Source organism: Desmodus rotundus, chromosome 6 (assembly GCF_022682495.2).
Source record: "Desmodus rotundus isolate HL8 chromosome 6, HLdesRot8A.1, whole genome shotgun sequence".
NCBI classification, from domain to species: domain Eukaryota; kingdom Metazoa; phylum Chordata; class Mammalia; order Chiroptera; family Phyllostomidae; genus Desmodus; species Desmodus rotundus.
Window position 1 is genome coordinate 110,825,365 of NC_071392.1, and position 20,865 is coordinate 110,846,229.

Here is a 20,865-nt window from a genome sequence, read left to right on the forward strand (position 1 = left end):
GAGTTATTCTGTCGGTGTTCTGTTTTGCAGTGCGTTGCTGGAAAGAAGTCACATCCTTGCACAGAAGGTCTTGTACTTGTTAGTCCCTCTTCTTAACCGAGGGAATGATAAACATAAACTCACATCTGCAGGGTTTTTTGTGGAGGTAAGACTCATGACTTAGAAGCTGATTCAGGAAGTCTACACAGCAGCAGCACCCTAGGCCCTATCCAACTTAGTGGCAGGCTGTGACCCGTTTCACACTTGGGATAGAAATAGTTTCAGATACAAGCCCATTGAAATTCTTCTTTCCTCATATTCACTATTCAGCATTCCTCATTTACCCACAGTGTCAGCATCACCCTGTAATGCTCAGGGGGCAGACACAAGGCCAGCAGGCTGAATCTGGCCCTCCACCCTGTCTTATCTGGCCTGGCACTTTTTTTCTACCTAATGGCAGCACTGAGCTCTTTGCCCCTAGCTAAGGAGTGGTTTCATTTATACAGTCCTAAAATTACATTCGGCCCTTTGAAGGCAACCTCAAGGCTGATGTGGCCCCAGACGAAAATGAGTTTGACACCCCTACTTTAATGTATGTGCTGCATAGTAGAGGTTTTATAGGAATAGTATTTTGGAGTTGCTGGAAAGGTGACTCCTCTTATGAAAAAGGGCTTAACTTCTTCTTTGATTGATTTCTGGGTTCTTTCAGCTTCTCCAGAGTCCAGTGGCTAGGAGACTGCCCAGCATATACTCTGTGGACCGCCTGAAAGACTGGCTACTTCATGGAAATAATCTCTTTAAAATTCTTGCCCTCAGGGGACTGTGCTATCTTCTCAGACACCAAGAGAAGGTAGGAGGGGCCCCGAGACCACTGATTCATGAGCCACAAATAAAACATACCCTGCAAAGATACACAAGAAACTGGTAGCAGCTGAGTAGGAAAATTGGGTAGTTGGGCTCATGAGTGGATGGGAGTACTTACCTTTGTACCGTTTGAAATCTACACCGAGGAAATACGCAAGTACAGACATTTAATGAAATTAGAAAAATAATAAGGTCTAGCCACAGATAGTCATAATATTTGAAACCTGCAGTTTGTATAGGTTTCAAATCATTATCACCACAACCTGGGCAGCATTCATGTGACCTTCTATGCCTTGTACCATGTTGTCTTATCATCTGAAACAAGAGTCACTGACGTTCATGTTGAAAGCTCATTTTCCATGGGCCTAACTAGACACTAAGCAAGGTCAGAAGAGAAAATTAACCCTTCCATTTTATTACTTCAGTTCTGTTTCTTTTATTGCAAATGCAGGGGTGGGCAAAAGTGGATTTGCAGTTGCGAGTGCGTGAAACACAGTTAATAAAGCTGTTGTGATCATCAGAACCTGCAAGGCTTTTCCATTTTGCCCACTCCTGTGTGTATCTGAAACAATTTCTGGTTGATTGGATGTAGGAATATTTGTGGTGTATTCTACTTAATTTTTACATGTATGTTTTAAACGTTAAAACCCTGAGACTGCTCCACTTTGGAGGTTTCAGAAGAATGGAATCTTTTAGCCTCTGTTTGAATACCTTCCATGCAGGGAAACTCGCTGTGACCTGAGCTAGCCATTCCACTTTCTCTCATTGTTAGGAGAGCAGTTCCTCACATTAAGCCCATATTGCTGGGCCCTCACCTGGTCCCATTTCTGCCCTGTGAGGCAACTCACAACAACCCTGCTCCCTTCGCTACATGTCAGCCCTGCCAGGACTGAGAGAGGGCAGTCATGCCTTCTTTACTCTGAGGTCGTGACTAGCCTGTGCTACCTAACATTTGATCAGCACTGGGTACTGAGTAAAGGTGCCGTACTTTGATACCAGAGGAAGAGCTGTCAGGAGAGGTGGTGACGTGCTTGCTCCCTTTGGGCACACAGAGAGAAGACATCAAGAGCCTGATGCCATGCATCTTAGACCTGTTATGTGAAACCGAGGGAAAGATTGTTCTGTTGGCCATCCAGATACTCCTGCAGCTCCTTAGGACGATGGATTTCTCTACCCTGAGGGACATAATGAGGACGATGTTCTCCTTATTTGGTGATGTAAGACAGTGAGAAAAGAGACTTTCCTAGGGGGAGGGCAATTGGTATAACAGCAAATAGAAGCTGGGATAGTAATAAGCACACCCTTAGTTTGTATAGTACTTTATATGTTCAGAGCACTTTCAAATCTCTCTTTGGGCCTTTCCAGGTAACCCATAATGTTGTTAGGGTTGGTGTTACTATTTTTCAAATTAAAAAAAAAACAACCCTGAGACACAGAGACTTGCCAAGGTACTCCCCTCCTTCACAGGATCGGGAAGGAGTTTCTGTACGGAAAGAAATGATCTTTCCTTTCAAATAACATTCAGGACTGGTCGAGGTGGTAGACTATACATATGTTCCCGTCCCAAATCACAAAGATTTTTCCAAAAGAAATACATGAAGCACAATGAACCACATGTACAATGAACTGCATGTAACAAGTAGTACAAAGCATCAGGTCTTGCTCTGTCCACAGACATTTGGTTTCTTGCCCTCAGCTACCTACAGCTAAACAGCCCCATGTTAGGACCGGCATTTCAACCAACCCAGAGCTCTTACAAGGTAAGCATGAAACTTTTCAGTGAGTTGCTTCCCTTTGGCTATTTCCTCAATAGACGAGACCTGATGTTCATTGTCTCTCCATGACCCTCTTTGGAGCCTCCATGAAGTCTGTGAAACACACAGATAAGAAGGGTGTAGAGAACCAAGTCCTGGACAGCTTGGTCCCACTACTTCTGTATTCTCAGGATGAAAATGATGCCATAGCAGAGGTAATGCCTACTGTCAACTTCTTTCTGGATTTTACTTCAAACTCAGACCCAAATCTGCAAATAAGAGTTCATATCTTTGAAGGTAGGGACTTTGTGGTAGCATCTTTATTTCTCATTTCTTCTGGTGTAGGCTACCTTTTAATTATCTTGGCTAAGTGAATTGTGCAAAAAATATTACTATTTCTCTGTATCAAAGTATGGCCCTATGTGGGTAAGAAAAAAATGTGTTGTACTTTTTCATAGAGCAACCCCAACATTCAGCGTCATTCAGAGCCCTAGTTCAGAACAGTGTCCAATTCACCAAACTCTTTTTATTGATGACAATGATAATACTCTTTTTGTTCTTTCGTTCAAGAACTGGTGCTTAGCCTTGAGACAAAAAGACTGTTGTTGAGGCTAAGTGAGAAATAGTAGCTGCTCTGACAATCTGGAGAGCCTAATCTTCTCAGAGATCCTGCCGTAAGAGTTGCGGGTGGGACTTCAGCGTTGTCAGCACTTACTGTCCCACGTCTCCCAGGTCCATTCCAAGGTGCTAACTCAGTGAATTAGAGAAGTAGGTTTAGACTTCAAGGGTTCTGGAAAAATGCTGGAGCTCTCACTGACCTGTAGTCCTTACAGAATTGAGAGCAGGCTCAGAAACAGGATTTAAGATTAAAGTAGACCTTGGCATCTTGTGTGTGTGTGTGTGTGTGTAAGACCTTGGCATATTGTTAAGGAGGAAGTTTTATGAGCTTGCAGCCATAAATGTGAAATATTTCAGACCCCAATAAAGTATAAAGCAGAGCTCTCCAACCAAATGATGGGAAAGTACGCCAGGTAGGGGTTACAGAGATACGGAGGTATTGATACTCACCTACCCCCCACCCCACCCAACCTTTGGCAATCGGGGAAGGTCTGGAGCAGTAGACCCTCTGGGCTTATTTTTCCTCAAACCCTGAACAACCTCTAGTCCCCTCTTCAGGGCTCCTCAGTGGGTTGGCCTACGCAGAGAGGAGGATCTAACATTAAACAGGTTAGGAACCACTGGTACAGAAAACATAACGAGCATCCATATATATATCTACCACGCATGCTAAAAAATTAATCAGGCACTTACTCGCCACTGAATTCCCCTAAGAACTAGCATCCCGAATTTTATTTTTATCATTTCTGTGATGATCATTTGTATATCTTTCAGCAACCTTTTTTAACATTATTCTTATAAGATTTATCTGTTATATAGCTATACTTCATTTATTTTCACTGCTTTACAACTTGCTCCATTTTCCTATTCCTAAACATTTAGATTTCCAATTTTTTATTATTACATTGCTGCAAATGAGCATTCTTGTACATATTTCTTTGTGTACATGTGTGGGAGCTTCTTGAGGGCATAAACCCAAGAAGTGGACTATCTGGGTATCTTTAACTTTACTAGATATTTACAGATTGCTGAGCGTAGCTGAGCTAACTTGTATTCCCATCAGTCCCCAGTGGAATTGCGGTGGCCCACGTATCTAGTGGCCCTGGGACAAAAACACTTGCTTGGAGTCACCAGAGGTGTGCGATGGTGCACAGGAGGCACTCTGAGAGCGGGGCCTGGGGAGGAGGCCCACACGCTGAGTTGTGCTCAAGTGTCTGGGTCAGGAAAGGATCGACACCTTCCAGAGTTCCTTCCAAGCCAGGGAGCCCACGTGGACTGTGAGGAACTGCACTTGCCTGTGTAGAGGGACTGAAAGATGACTCAGGAGCAGCAAGTGGGCGTAGGAGCTCAGGCTCTAGAGCATCGGGTAGTGGGAACTACTGCCCAGGTCTCTGATCTGGGGGTTACACCTGGGAGCTCTCACTTGGCCCTAGACCAGCGGTGTCTACGCTCCCCAAGAACCCCACAGGTTTTATGGATCCCCTTTAGGGACCGTGGGGAAGTTAAGGGAGAGCAGGACTCGGGTTCCCTTCTACCCTTCTCACTTCAACCAAGGTGAGTCCGAGCTTATCAGCTTTTCACGTTGGACTCCGGTGTCAGTTTTATTTGAAGGAAGATGACCTCAGCTTAAAAATGTTCGAAAGTACTGATTTCTGATCATTCTTTTCACAGGAGAGCAGGCGAGTCCTAACTCTGTGTGCCCAGTTCCTGAAGTGGAAGCTGCCCCAAGAAGTGTACTGCAAAGATCCCTGGTACACCAACCCCAGTGAAGTTGAAACAATCTGCAAATTCTTTGTATGTGAGAAATAATGGTCTTGTTAACTCTTTAATATGCTGACTTTGTTCAGGTGTAGTTTTTCATCAGAAGTTGATGTCTGTGAACTGTTCTGTACTGTGAATCTCTAGTTTCCTCCCCACTGAGTCACAGATATACTTTCTATTACCACCTCTCCTCACGGAAAAGACTGGTGAATTCGTAGAACCCTCCCCCCAATTCTGGCTCAGGCTGCAGGTTCAAGTCGATAGTACCTACTCAGATAACTACTTGTGGAGTGAACTGAAATGGATTGCCTTCACAGTGACCTCTGATCCTTTCCGTGGGTGCCAGGGCATGTTCAGGGAGCCCCCAGCAAGGGCTGCCGTGCTGCTGTAGGCCATGCAGCATGATGACAGCGTGCCACTGGGTCTGCCAGACCCTGTTGGCGTCCTTTCTCCTCACAAACTGGACAAAGGGTGCTGTGGGCCAATCTTAGGGGTAAGCTTGAGCCAGAACAACCTCAGGAGACCCACCCATTTTCTTTCTAAACAACTGATTCTAGAACCACTGGGATCCTAACGAAGGCCCTAGGACTGACTACTATTCCCAGGGACCTTCTATATGTGTAGCCCCTTTAGGTCCCAGTTTGGGCTCCTCTGACCAGGCTTACAGTTCTCAGAAGCCCATAGTAGCCTTGTGTCAGGCTTCCCACTGGGGATTATCTCACTGCTGTGCAGCCAGACTTACAACTGATGCACCGATGACAGTATTCACAGCAGGAAAATCAGTGTTCTGAGCAGATAAGACTGCAGATTATCCATGTTAAATCCTAACTCCTATGGGAACAAATTCCTGTTCTCTGCCCCTGGCCCTGAAGTACCTATCCTTGTAAAAGATTCACTGAGAGGCGAACTCACTCACGCAGGAAGCCTAACACATCCAATGAGCAACAGGCCGTGGAGAACCTAGGAACAGGCCAAGGATTAAAACTTCCTAAGGGGATCCTGCAAGCTAGTAAGGGAGATAAAACCTTCCACTACTGTGGAATATTAAATAGAAACTCAAGGTGGAAAATATGTGCCAAGAGAGGAGTACCTGCAAAATGCTAAGAGCAGAGCTGAATCGTGAAGGCAGGAGCTGTCAGGGAAGAGCTATAGGGAGGTGGAACTCAACTTGGAGCTTAGAGACCAGGAGACTTAGATACAGAGAAATGACGGGTTTAGAGGCATTACAGGCACCACGTGCAGCAGGAGCGGCTGTGAGCAAGGTGCAGAGAGTTTAACTTTGTCTAGGGGATTGTTGTGGCATCATATTCATTGAGCAACTGTAGTTATTTCAAGCTCTGTACTATATATGTGTGTCTGACCTAGTCCTTGACTCTGGAAACTATGGTGAGGCTGATAAAAATAGTGCTGCTGCTTCACTCCTTTATACTCTTACTTTTTTCCCCACTTAGGGAAAAAAATGCAAGGGGAAAGTTAACATCCTAGCCCAAACATTGATGTTCTCCAAGAATGCCAAACTTCCTATCAGAAGAGCAGCAGTCTTGTTTATAGGTACAAAGAAAATCCTTTCACTTCTACCGTCACTTCTACCCTGAACTTTCCCAAAGTGTGTTGTTGAATATCCTCATTCTTTATGAAGATGACCTTGAAAATACTTCTTTGGACAAAGGGGCTATGTTTTCTATAGGTAATTATCAATACTTGTACAGCTAGTTTTTACAATCTAATGATCAAAGGCCAGTTCTGCCAGCTCCTTAGAGCCAACACCAGGTCACAGACTCACTGACTGTATTCTGCACTTAGGGCTCTTTGCCAAGTACCTGGATCGCAGTGAACTCCGGACGAAGGGTACTAAGTGGATAGAGAATGGTAAGTGAGAACACACGTGGGTTTGGGGTGCCCCATACTTTAGAGGGTATCTGAGGCAGGGACTGTGGGCAAGCGCTGTGGCAGAGCTGAGACTGAGAATCAGAAAGCCTGACTTCTGCAGTAAGTGGAAGCCCTTGGGGACTTCAGCTGAATGACAGTCTCATCCCAGTCTAATTCCCTCCTTAGGAAAGAACATGACCCTGTTGGTCTGGAAACCAGAAAAACTGTCTTGGTAAATTATGATGATACTCACAAGTGCCACAGCAATAACTACAACACTATTTTCTATAAGCAGTTGTCCTGGAAGGTGCTAGGGCTTCTTAATAAAGATGTTTTACGGTCATAGAAGGCAGCCATCATGCAGATGGTTTTCTGAATTGTCAGTGAATGAAAAATTTTTATAACTACACAGCTTTGAGGATTTAACACTCAAATTATTTATTCCCGCTTAAGAAGTAGTCCTACAATTTAAAAATGCCATGCAGTGCAGAGTCTTACAACCCAAAAGCAGGTACTTTGAGGACCAAATTAAAATCCTGGATAATTCACTGCTTTTAAAATAAAACTATATAACCTGTAAAATAGCCAGGAGCTAAAGCTTACTCAGGAAAGGTCATGCCACTTGTCCCTAAGGGCTCCTCCTTCCCCACAGATGTCAGCAGAAAAACATAGGACGGTCATGTAGACTATTTTATCCTATGAGGTACGATTCTACATGGTTGATTCTGTTATTAAAAGCAAATTATTTTCATCAATGTCACCCCGATAAATTCAATAAAAAAGCAAAATAAATAAATAAATAGACAATTATTTTCTAATCTAAAACACAGGAGAATCAAACTCTCTATAGAATCCTTTTCTATAGAGAAAATTTAGAATATGTATATAAATTATATGCATGTTGTAGAATGAATCATAGAAAATTACCATGTTGTAGGGCAAAACAGTCAAATAGCAGCAATCTTATGTGGTTCAACCTAATGAAATAACCCTACACTATTTCCTCCCTAACAGGGGCTAATCTGTTTTAGAAATAGGGTAGAACACCCTAGCACTCCTTTTTTATTTTTAAAAATTTTTATTTATTGATTTTAGAGAGAGAGAGAGAGAAACATTGAATTTGTTGTTCCACTTATTTATGCATTCATTGGTTGCTTCTTATATGTGCCCTGAACTGGGATTGCCCCACAACCTTGGTGCATCAGGAATAATGTTCTAGCCAACTGAGCTACCTGATCAGGGCTCACCCTAGGACTCTTGTTTGAACAAATTTATGTTATTTACCACAGGAAATTTTAAGCAAATTTAAACAAAAATAACAATATTTGAAATTCAATTTAAATTAATTTCATGACAAAATAAGTTTGAATCCCTTTGGATTCCAAAATTGATACCTGCTCCCTCATGCATTCTGTGGAACATGTAGACAGTTCTTAGTGTAGGAACCAAAACAAACTAAAATTTTAGTCACATACTCCATCTTGGAAATAAACGTGATGAATTTAAAGGCTGAAATGCTACTTAAAAAATAAAAAGCTCCTACCTATGAAGAGTTCCTAGCCCTGGCTGATGTGGCTCAGTGGATTGAGCGCCAGTCTGCGAACCAAAGGGTTGCTCCTTTGATTCCCAGTCAGGGCACGTGCCTGGGTTTTGTGCGTGTCCGCTGTAGGGGGCGCACAGGAGGCAACCACACATTGATATTTCTGTCCTTCTCTTTCTCCCTCCCTTCTCTCTAAAAATTAAAGAAAACCTCTTAAAAAAAAAGAGTTCCTAAACATTTTTGAGACCTTAGAGAATTAGAAACTAAGAAGAGAGACTTTTCTAATATGTTACAAACATAGATCCATAAAGTCAAAAAATGGTAGATTTGTCTATTTAAAAATTAAAAAACCTACTTTGAAACAAAAAGTAACAGACTAAACTGAAAAATAAACAATAATGAGGGGGATATATTTGCTGTATGATAAGTGGTTAATATCCTTAAAACAAATCAGTACTTTCTTTTTTCTTTTCTTTTTTTTTCTTTTTCTTTTTTTTATTTAAATTTTTATTGTTATTCAATTACAGTTGTATGCCTTTTCTCCCCATCCCTCCACCCCACCCCAGCTGAACCCACCTCCCTCCCCCACCTCCACCCTCCCCCTTGGTTTTGTCCATGTGTCCTTTATAGTAGTTCCTGAAAAATATGGAACGCTTCACGAATTTGCGTGTCATCCTTGCGCAGGGGCCATGCTAATCTTCTCTGTATCGTTCCAATTTTAGTATATGTGCTGCCGAAGCAAGCACAAATCAGTACTTTCTTAAAAGAAATGTGGCAAACAATATGAATAAGCAATTCATAGAAGACAAATGGCCAACAAATATATTAAAAATATTCAAAATTCCTGGTAATCAAAAGTTTGCAAAACAAAATGATGAGATACCAGTATGTGTTTTTCTGTCCAAATGGCAAAGATTATTAATTAACACTCATTATCGGTGTCTCAGGACAAAACTGACATCATCATACATTGTGCTTGTATGAGCATGAGTTGATATAACTTTTTTATAGGGAATTTGGTAATATGTATCAAAACTCTTTAAATAAACATATACTTTGACTTATAAATACCACTTCTAGGAATTCAACTTATGAAAATGAGCAGAAATATTTACAGGAATGTTCATTTCAGTGTTATTTAAATTGCAAAACTGGAGCCCTGGCCAGGTAGCTCAGTGAGAGTACCGTCCAATACACCAAGGTTGTGGGTTTGATTCCTGGTCAGGGCACATACAAGAATTAACCAGTGAATGCTTACATAAGTGAACAACAAAATCAATGTTTCTCTCTCCCTTTCTCTATTCCTTCCTCTCTCAAAATAAAATCAATAAATTGCAAAAATGGGAAACATCCAAGATTAGAAACAAGGAAATTATATCACATACATAGTGTAGAATCATATGTAGTTGTGAACAATAAGGTAGAAAAAAAAAGGGAATAATGATTTAACAGTAACCTCTAGGACCAACACAGGAACTTAGAAATTAACAATGTTAGTCAAAACTTAACAGGTTCAGAAAATCTGACTTTATATAGACTACTAGGCAGTCTGATTACTATAAAGAGTAAAATATTTGGCAACTTAAGAAATGATTAAGTTTTGTAGGTTAAAATCAGAATTGATCTACAAACTTTAAGGTAGAGGCTTAGAAAACGTTAGGCATGCTGTAGACCTGTTGGCTGTTTGGTGCCTGGACCAGTGATCATTTCCATCAGCCTTCACCTCCCACCTGGGTTTTCTTGCCATTTAGATCTGAGACATCTGCTGCATGACCCTGAGCCCTCTGTGCACATCATCACCTCCCAGGCCTTGTTCCAAATCCAGAAGGTGGGGGCTGAACCAGACCCTGAGCAGACGCTTGGAGGGTTGAGGAAGCTCATGGGTTGTCTTTCTACCTAGAAATGCAGGACAAGCAGCATCAGGTAAAAACTAATCCTTTCAGAAACCACAGAAGGAACCAGTGCTCCTTTTTTTTTTTTCAGACTTAAAGCCATGCCAACATGAAGCTCCCTCCACCCATTTGTTTACCTTTTTGCTGTCAAAGTCTTTAAGGAATTAGAATATGTAAGGGAGAACAGCTCTTGGTTTAAGTTAGCAGGTAGGGTGAAAACGTGCAGAGTGTTTGAGGCATGCCAGAGCACCCACAAAGTTCCAGTTTGGTAAACATGTGTAGGACAGCTTCAAAGGAGATTCAAAATAAATGTTAATGTTGCGATGTTTTTATTGTTGGCTGTTTTGTAAAAGCCCAGACTACTTGTCAATAGTCTAAGAATAAATTACAACCAGTTCTTATAGTTTGACATTAATGATCTATTTTTATAAAATTTCTTATGGCCTATCTTCTTCCTTTCCTTTCCTTTAAAAACCCTCAAGCAAGGAAAAAAAGAAAAACAACTTCTGAAGTGGTGTAATGCTAAATTTATCCCAATATATGTGAGGTTTCCACTCCTTCCCCTTTTTCATTTTTCTGATTACTTCTCCTACAACTGCTGTCAGATCCTGTTACTTGTTGGGTACCCACTCTCTGCTTTAAGCATAGATGGAGAACATTTTCTTACGAGCAGAAATTATCTGTGAAAGAGATTAATCTGTACTTACCGATATTTTAATAAGCTGCATGCAGAAATGGTCACTATAGGTCTAGTTCTCAGGCTCTTGTTTGGTTGAGGAACGTGAGCAGAGAGCCAGAGCTGAACTATCTAGAGCAATGGAGAGGCCTCGTAGTATGGGGAAAGAGAAAGGATATGAGGCAACCAGGCGAGAAGGAATAGACACATCCAGTGGTGTATTACATTAAGTTTTTGTTGTAAAGTGAGCGATATGAATCCTTACCACCCTGTCCTCCCACCTTTCACCCCTATCCCTCTGCCAAGACACTGTTAGGACACATTTCTCCATGATTCATGACGAGTTAGATGTTTTGAGGGATGTGACAGTGTGCCAAGCGTGGCTTCAAGAGGATCCCTGCCCAAGAAAGGTCTTCATGTTTGCAACTAGCAATCAGGAGTTTGAGCTAAAATGCAGGTCCCAGCAGCCTGATGAACTAAATCTTCACCCTCAAACAGAGCCACCATGAGAGTGACCATTGGACGCTAAACCAGAGTGCAGCAAGCCCATTTGACTTACGTGCATGCCACGCTCCTTCCTCCTCGGTCTCGTAGCGTGCACCCAACTCCACTCCATGCAACTCCACTCTCCGTTTCGTGGAATATCCAATAAAAGTGACTAAGACTTATTGAATATTGATAATAAGCCAGACTCTAAATATATTATATGATTAGCTCTTTTAATCCTCATAACCACTTAATGTATTATCTCTGTTTTGCAGTTGGGGAAGCTGAGGAACAGAATGTGAAAGGGACTTGCCCCAGGCCACACAACTGGAAATGCTGAAGTCAAGCAGCCTGGCCCCAAAGGCCACATCCTTGACTGGTCTGCTCCGCTGCTCTCCGATCTGCTCTTCACCACTAATGTGAATGAATGTAGATTCAGTCCACAGTTAACCTTAGTTGCCGGACTCTTGCCGCAAACTCATATACTCAAATAATGTTATAAAGTATTAGAGAACCTCAAATAAGAAATTTAAAGTTTGAACACTTCTTACCTAAAACTTGGTGCACCTCATTTATTTTTTAATAGGATAGAATGCACACCCCACACTGAAGAGAGTTGAGTTAGAGCAAAAGCGTTGATTATTCTTGAGGACTCTTTTTTGCATCCTTGGTTTGATCTCATGAACTAGCTGTGTCTCACAGCAGAAAAATAGACCTCTGGGTCTAGGATGCAGTTTCAATCTCCAGTGACATGGAAGAGGTGGAATGAATCCTTTCTCTCTACTCATATTTACGCTGAGTCCCTTTCCCTCAGGCATATTTTTATTTTCTCAGTAATACCACCAACAGCAGGTAGCAAGCACAACAGTGCTTATTCTATTTTATTTATGTTTTATTGTGTTAAAATTCACAGAGAGAAGCATTCATTAGGAGACAGAGGACTGCTCTTTACTGAAATACTCAGCAGTCTGAGAAGGGCTGAAGTACTTAATAGCGATTATATTAACAAGTCTGTTTATTCCAGATATCTCCATTATATTTATACAAGGCTCTCCTCAGAGTTAGGTTTATGTTTTTACGGAATTTTTTAAATACATAAAACAAAAATTTCTGAATGTTTAATTTTGTTATATGTTGAAATAAAAGTTTAATATAACTGAATATTATTTTGGCTTTATTTTTATTATGTAAAATTAAAATGTATTATTCATTATCTATTACTGGCCCAACTGTCTTTATTATTTTATTTATTTATTTATTTTAATCCTTACCTGAGGATGTTTATTGATTTTAGAGAGAAAGGAAGGGAGAGAAACATCAATGTGAGAGAAACATGAATAGGTTCCTTCCCATATGAGCCCCAACTGGGGATTGAACCTGCAACCTAGGTGTGTGCCCTGACCTAGGAGCGAACCCACAGCCTTTTGGTGTACGGGATGACGCTCCAACCAACTGAGCCCCGTGGCCAGGACTATTTTATTATTAGTTTCTTAATCCTCACACAAGCATGTGTTTTTGTTTTGCTTTGTTTATTTTAGAGAGAGAGGGCAAGGAAGGGGCAGGGGAGAGAAAGAGTGAGAAACATTGATGTGAGAGAGAAGCATTGATTGGTTGCCTCTTGTACATGCCTCAACCAGGGATCAAACCCGCAACTTAATATGTGCCCTGGTGGTGGATGAAACCTGCAGCCTTTTGGTGCACAGGATGGTGTTCCAACCAGCTGAACCACCCGGCAGGGCTGGCTTTATTATTTTACACTTTTACTTTGTAAAATATGAGTATTGCTTATTGCTTTTCCTCCTTATACTGAGGTACCTATTTTATAAGAAGTTTTTTCTCTCTTACTGAAAGATTAAACTATCATGTAAGTAAAAGATGGGATTGAGCAAAGGGAGAATCTCTCAGACAGCAGCCCTGGCAAATAAAACAGCACTAGGCACAATTGTAAAGTAGGTTAAATCTCTCTGTCTCTTCCAGCTCCCCCTCCTTCCTTCTTCCAGGTTCTAGGCTCCATGTTCCTTTTTCTTTATCTCTCCCTCTTAAGAAAGGATTTGATGAATTCACTGTAGTGTAAGTGATTGATAATGCAAAACTTAAAGAGGTGAATTCTTCCAGAGATTTTTGCTTTTTAACAAACTACAGTTCTTAAGCAAAAGGTGTGAACCTCTCTAATTGAGATATTTTAGGCATTACTGAGCAGGGTGGAGAAAGGAGGTATTTGGATATGGAGTTGGGGGTGATAATGTTGCCGGTGGAAATGGGTCCTTGCAGTGTTGTGAAAAAAGCTATTTCCGAGGACCCACATGGGAGGATGAAGTTTAGTGGTAAAGTTTATTTTAGAAGTGAAATCCAAGGACTGCCCCCAGGTTCACAGTGTCTCATTTCCATCCATCCCACTATGAGAGAAGTCCAGTCTTGTCTTCATCAAGCCCAGAAGAAAGGCCAGTGTCCATAAATTCCATGCCATTGGTTCAGTCCAGGGTTTCTGGCTGCACTCCAGCTGGTGCTGTGCCCAGGCCCCCGGTGGCTGCTAGGCCCACATAGCTGCTATGGAGAGAGAATGGGTAAGCATGTGTTACAGAGTCAGAGAGAGAGAGAAGGGGAAGGGGAGGGGAGGGAAAAGAGAAAGAGAGAGACAGAAACATCCCCTATTATGTTGATTATATTATTTTGGGCTTGGGAAGGACTAGGCACTTTTTCAAACTAACCATTCAATTTCCCAATCCTTTGCGGGTTTGCATTGGATCCTCCTCCTAACCAATCCATTTCCTAGATTTTCCAGGGTTCCATGTGCCTTATCCAATCCAATTCTTTTCCCAGGACAGACAGGCCTTTTTGGTCTCCATCTTGGCTCCTACTGCACACGCCTCATAGTAGAAGCACCTCCACTTGTGCCATCTTGGCTCCTACTGGGCTTGTGCCCAGCAGAGGAATTTCTCCTGCCATTTTATCTTTCCCTCGGTAATCCTGGCTAAGGACCAGTAATGATCCTGCCTTCCTTCCTGCTTGCTTCAGGGATCAGATCCAATGCAGCGCTCCCCTGGGGAGCCTGTGACTACTGCAACTTCCCAGCAAAGCAGGATCAGTGTTCTATCAGCTCCCTAGTTGATTATGCTTAATAATGTCTGATTCCCTTTGCTCCCTTCCTTTATTAATACCTAGCTATCTATGCTAACAATGGTGGGAAATAGAGCTTTTCCTGTCATCCTGGAAGTCATGTCATATAATCAGTTCTTTCCCTACCTCTGCCTAAACCCTCCTCAGATTAGAAAGGATAGTCAACAACTGCCTTATGTTATGCAAAATGCAAAGGGAAGTGACGTATTCTCTCCTTCCTGAAAAATGGAGATAACTTGTCCATCACATAGGATGACTTCTTACTTAAAACACCAATTGTCAATTACTGAATGATTCAGTTACGCCTGCTACACTTTCTCTCATCCTATAGAGTTTATCATCCAGTGTCCAAGGAAGAAAGCACTGGTTTTAAATAGTTCTATGGATACTGATAGTCCATATATCAGGACCCCCAAAATGGAGGCCACCCCAGTGGCCCATTCCATATCACAAATCTTAACCTAAGTCAACCTGAACTTATAGAAACACCTGCCAAGGAATCCTAACATACACCAATCACAATCCTCCAACTCAGCTTTAGTTAGCTTGCTTTACCCTAGAGAAAGAGGACCTGCTAGCCTTACATGCGAATCCCTGACCTAGCCAGGAACTGTCCCAGGTAATAAGAAACATCAAGAAATAAAAAAGAACAAAAAAAAAAAATCCCACCTCCCAAAAAGAGAGATTTAAAAATTTAAGAAAAGCAAACCAAATATATGTATCTCTACCCCTGTGTCTTATTTTTTTTAATCAAATATTTAGAGAAAAATAGTTTCTGAAATGGCAAAATGCTTAGAAGTTCCTAAGTGCAATTTTTAATAAACTGAGTTTTAACAATAAAAAACAGGTAGTAAAAAAGTATCAAGTACCATAGCATACATATGTAATGGTCTTTATTTTATAGTATCCATTTTATTAGTTTTTGGCATAAGTACAAATTTCAAAAGATACAAGAAGCTATACAGTAAAAGGTACTTTTCCTTATTCCTGTGTCACCATTATTGAATCCTCTTCCCTTAGTATTCCCAGTTTCGTATTTCCAGAGATGTTTTACACATATGCATGTGTATATATAATCTTTAGTCTGTTTTCTCTAAGTGGACCCATTTCTAATCTCAGCTATTCAATTTAAATTCATGCATTTAATTTCAGAAAATTATTCTTTTTAACTTTACCCATTCTTATGAGTTGTGCCCAAGAGTACTCTCATGTATATTGGAGTGTTTAGTTAGACTTAAAAATGTAGCCAAAGTGCTTTTCAAAATACTCTGGAGACATTTGACATGTATAATTCACATGTTCTGCCATGCTTACATATTAGCTTTACATTGCAATTACCTGATAGGTAATTGTCATTAAAATAATCATATAGTCTATGGCCATACCACTCTGAACATGCCCTATCTCATCTGATCTTGGAAGCTAAGCAGGGTTAGGCCTGGTTAGTACTTGGATGGGAGACTTCCATGGGAATCCTGGGTGCTGCAGGCTTAAAAAAAAAGAGTAATAGTAATAATCATATAAAGGCATATCTCTCCAATGGACCCAAAAATACTGTTTAAAGCCATTCTTATCTATTGAATTTGGAAGCTTGAGAATACTTTTAAGCAAATCTAGGTAAATAAATGTGTACCCTGGGGAAAAAAATTAATTCATGCATTTAAGAATCAGTGATATTGATTGAGATGACATGCTCCCAGATGTGGAAATAAAGTAGATCAGAGTTGATTAGGAAGCAGCCAATTGTTTCTGGTGCAGCATGAAAATAGTAGGAGAAATAATGTTATAATTTTTATTTGTATAGAACTTTCACGTTATTATTTTTTTTTACCATGCATTAATTGTTCAATTTAGATGTTATTGTTATCAACATTTTACAGGTGAGGAAACAGACTGAGTTGCCAGAGAGGACAAAATCAGTAAGTAGCAATGCTGAGATTTAGGTTCAAGTCTCCTTTTTTAAAAAAAAGATTGTATTTATTTATTTTTAGAGAGAGAAGGGAAGGGAGGGAGAAAGAAAGGGAGAGAAACATCAATTGGTTGCCTCTCACATGCCCCCAACTGGGGACCTGGCCACAATCCAGGCATGGGTCCTGACTGGGAATCAAACCCACAAACTTTCGGATTGCAGGTGGACACTCAATCACTGAGCCACACCAGCCAGGGCTCAGGTCTCTTGATTCCAGTCCTCTGTGCTTTCTTCAGTAGTCCCTCAGGAAACAGCCTGAGCTGTTTTGCAGAAGAGAAAGAAAATATCAGTTTCTCTAAATTGAATTAGGAAAGTGAAATGAGTGGAAAAACAACTAATATCTGGGAGGGGTTTTAGCTAATAATGTTGTTTTGCAGCTTCCCTGGGCTTATAGGGGAGTAGGGTTAAGCCAGGTTAATATATGGATTCAGGAAACAAAAACAATCCTAAGTTTTGGTTCGAGGTAGAATGAAGTCTGTGCCCGGACAGTCTATTAGAGGGAAAAAGAAAATGCTGTTTGCTATTCTGAAAAATCTTCTTGTGACGAAAGAGTGCCCTGGGCATAGATTTTGATGGATAAAGGCCTTAGAATTACTAGTTCAAGTTAAATTGCTGTTTTCAGTTTTTCAGTTCTTTATCCAAAGTCTAAAGGAGATACAGAACTCAATTGTCCTTGTGAGTAGGGCTGGCACTACTTTCCCCGCAGGGACCCAGCTTGAAGACCACCAATTTAGCTTTTCCTTTGAGGAACAAGAACAGTAAGAATGATGAGGTCAGGATTTGCCCCTCCCCTACAACTACCAACTGCTTTTTTTGGACAGTTAGATGGTTAGGTGAGAAAGTGTTTTTCTAAGAGGGGCATGTGCTGATCACATGCCTGCTTAAGGGGCATAGCAAAGCTGGAGGACAAAAAACTTTTTGACAGAATTTTTAAATGAAAAGCCATTTTGAGAAAAACAATCAGAATTGTGTCATACACTTATTTTGTACTTTAGAATTGTTTATATTTTGAATAACATTTGGGAGAGTGCACACTATAATCGTTTTAGTCTTGGAGCCTCTGAAGGTCATAATCAGGCTTTGGACACACGCTCTGGGGAACTCTATTTAAACCACAGCAGGGAGGCTAATCACAGAGGCTATCACACAATGGGATCAGAATAGAAACAACCTTCATGATATACCTGGATCAGAAGTGAAGGCAGAATAAATCTATTTTACTAACCATACTTCATTTTTCATTCAAAAAAGCTCAGTTTAGAATTCAATGGGCATGCCACTGGATATTAAGAAAAAATTAAAAGCAACATGAACCCTGATAAAAAGTAGGGTGAGCTTATGGATAAAAGGGATAAAATAAAAAGCATGCAGATGAGGCTGGGTCTGACAGATGTGTCCTCACTGCTAAGCTGCCTAAATTTGATTCAAATGGTAATAGTGAACCCCTGAAGTAGTGGGAAAGAAGGTGACATGATACAAATGCTGCTTGAGACAAACGGACAGGAAAAAAAAGCTGGGGTAGCAATACTCATATCAGACAAAATAGACTTCCAAAGAAGGGCCATGAAGAGAGACCCAGAAGGTCACTTCGTAATGCTCAAAGGAAGAATTCACCAAGAAGACATAAACATTGTAAATATATATGCACCCAACATAGGAGCACCCAAATACATAAAGAAAATCTTGGAGGACTTCAAGAAAGATATTGACAGCAACACAATTATAGTAGGGGATTTTAACACCCCACTGTCAACAAAATATCAACAAAGATATTGTGTCACTGAATACCCTAGATGAAATGGACTTAACTGATATATAGAGAGCTCTTCATCCCAAAGAAGCAAAATACACATTCTTTTCAAGTGTACATGGAACATTTTCAAAGATAGACCACATGATAGGACACAAAGCAAGACTCAACAAATTCAAGAAAATTGAAATCGTATCAAGCATTTTCTCTGACCACAAGGGACTGAAACTAGAAACCAACCTCAAAGGAAAAAACCCAAAACACTCAAAATCATGGAGATTAAATAGCATGCTATTAAACAATGAATGGGTCAAGAATGAGATTAGGGAAGAAATCAAAAAGTTTCTGGAAACAAACAAAACAAACTCACAACAACCCAAAACTTACGGGACACAGCAAAGGCAGTTCTGAGAGGGAATTCATAGCAATACAGGCCTACCTTAAAAAGATAGAAACATTTCAAACAAACAAATGCTGCTTGAGAAAAACTAGACTAGGAACTAAGTATAAAATGGATTGGAAGGGAAAATGTGGAATGTTCAGACAACTAGAAACCTAGTGGAGTAGGAACCCACAACCTTTAGTGATTAGGAGTAGGGGAGTCAGTGACAACAAAGAGGACAGACAGCAGGGGCTGGGGTTTTGGTGGGCATGGCAGCACTGTTTATTGAAAACCAAGGACAATTTAGTTACTGTCCAAAATGGGGGTGGGGGAAGTACTGCTTAAATCTGCTTTATTTCATAAGGGAAATGAGGAAACTAAAGGATATTTTCCTTTTATCTTGGTCTCATTCCCAAGGCCTATATTTCCTAATAATTCTACTCAGGACAGTCTGAGAATTACAACATAGTAAAAAGAAAAGTCATAGAAGCAAGTGATTGATTGGATGTAAAGAGTGACAGATCAGAGGAGATAGGAGATGAAAATGGAAGGTTTTAGGGGTGTCCAACCTTTTGGCATCTCTGGGCCACACTGGAAGAGTTATCTTAGGCCACACATTAAATACACAAACACTAACGAAAACTGATGGGCAAAAAAAAGAAAGAAAGAAAAAAGCGTTGTTTTTTTTTTAAAGTATTTTATTTATCTATTTTTAGACAGAGAAGGAGAAAGAGAGGGAGAGAAATATCAATCTGTGGTTGTCTCATGTATACTCCCTACTAGGGACCTGGCTTGCAACCCAGGCATGTGCCCTGACTGGGAATCAAACTGTCAACCCTTTGTTTCACAGGCCAGTGCTCAATCCACTAAGCCACCCAGCCAGGGCTAAAAAAATAAATAAATAAAAAGGGTTTTAAGTAAATTTACAATTTTGTGTTGGACTGCATTCATAGCCATCCTGGGCCATATGCGGCCCGCGGGATGTGGGTTGGACATCCCTTCCGTTTTACAGACAGGATATGACTTCTTGAAAGTCCCAATTCAGCCCTGAAGAGGAGAAAAAAATAATGTTTCTCAGTTTTTGTTTGGAGGATGACCTTTGAGAGGTGTTTCTTTTATTCTTGGGTCATTTTCAAGCCAGCAGTGCCCCTCTGTTCAAGTGTGGATGATCTGGAAGTCACAGCAAAGGAAGAGTCAGTGTCTTGCATATAACATGCATTCAGTAAACATTTGTAGAATGAAAACATGAAGGGTTTTCAAGAGTTAGTATGCATGAATTGGGAAAAGAATCAGGAGACTCGAATCCAGTAGTAAAGAAGAAATGGGCTATGGTATATATACTGCAGCTCACTGAAAACCAAACTACTAACAAGATTAAAAATGGGGCAATGAGTCTAGTTTTGTTTGGTTTATAATTTCTAGGAGCTATTAACTGTTATCTTGGTTTTTTTTTTTTCAAGGACAGAATCACCCTTTGCAGTTCCCATCAGGGGAAAAAAAGAGGTTGATTCATTATGGCAAAGGCAAAAAACTTGAGGCTTCTCAGCTCTTGTTATCTTGTCCAGGAGCAGCTATGAAAGCCGGAATCCCATGAGAAAGACTTACTTTTACTCCATTTTTCCTCAAAAAATTCCAACCATGATGTCTGCATTTAACAGACCTGGTGATATTTCTCAACAATTGTTCTAAACCTTTACGGCTATACTGTAAGTTGCTCTGTTTTCCTCTTAGCAGAGCACCTAGCAGGTCTGCTGCATCTAGATGTAAGGTGATCACCTTCCAGCCAGGAGCGTGAAGAGGGAAGGCCAGGATCTGGGTTCCCGGCTCCGCTACCTTTTCCAGGGCCTGGCCCCCTCGATGATCTCTCTCCCTTTTTTTATCTTCAGAGTCTCTCTACCTGTTTCTGTCCATGATTATTCACATGCTTGTGTTTCCCCTATCCTAGAAAATACTTTTACTTTGCCTCTCCTCCACAAAGCTTCCTAAAGAAAGTTTGCACTCCCTACTTCAATTTTCTGACCTTCCCATTAGCGTCTCGGCTATAGTAACATAGCTTTCACTGCCGCTGTGCTAAAGAAAACTGCTCTGGCCCTGGCTGGCACAGCTCAGTGGATTGAGTGCCGGCCTGCAAACCAAAAGGTTGTGGGCCAGGTCCCCAGTAGGGGGCATGCTAGAGGCAACCGATCAATGTATCCCTCACACATCTGT

The 20,865-nt window shown here is 40.9% G+C and overlaps 1 protein-coding gene, 1 non-coding gene and 1 pseudogene across 2 annotated transcripts in view; 2 read left to right on the forward strand and 1 right to left on the reverse strand.

Moving 5' to 3' along the window:
• MROH8 (maestro heat like repeat family member 8) overlaps positions 1 to 12,530 on the forward strand; it is a 49,491-nt gene extending 36,961 nt beyond the window's left edge. Inside the window, exons 16-24 of the mRNA XM_024559194.3 lie at positions 31 to 145; positions 689 to 829; positions 1,896 to 2,060; positions 2,657 to 2,812; positions 4,887 to 5,009; positions 6,428 to 6,527; positions 6,780 to 6,845; positions 10,137 to 10,308; positions 11,715 to 12,530. Of these exons, the coding sequence (XP_024414962.2) occupies positions 31 to 145; positions 689 to 829; positions 1,896 to 2,060; positions 2,657 to 2,812; positions 4,887 to 5,009; positions 6,428 to 6,527; positions 6,780 to 6,845; positions 10,137 to 10,285 (1,015 nt within the window). The 3' untranslated portion in view covers positions 10,286 to 10,308; positions 11,715 to 12,530. The remainder of the gene's footprint in view (positions 1 to 30; positions 146 to 688; positions 830 to 1,895; positions 2,061 to 2,656; positions 2,813 to 4,886; positions 5,010 to 6,427; positions 6,528 to 6,779; positions 6,846 to 10,136; positions 10,309 to 11,714) is intronic.
• Positions 9,025 to 9,131, reverse strand: LOC128781295 (U6 spliceosomal RNA). Its single transcript, XR_008427221.1, has one exon. It is a non-coding gene; the product is annotated as a U6 spliceosomal RNA (small nuclear RNA).
• A 3,397-nt stretch (positions 12,531 to 15,927) lies between the features above and the next one.
• On the forward strand, positions 15,928 to 16,047 carry LOC112304256 (5S ribosomal RNA; annotated as a pseudogene).
• The last annotated feature ends 4,818 nt before the right edge of the window (positions 16,048 to 20,865 follow it).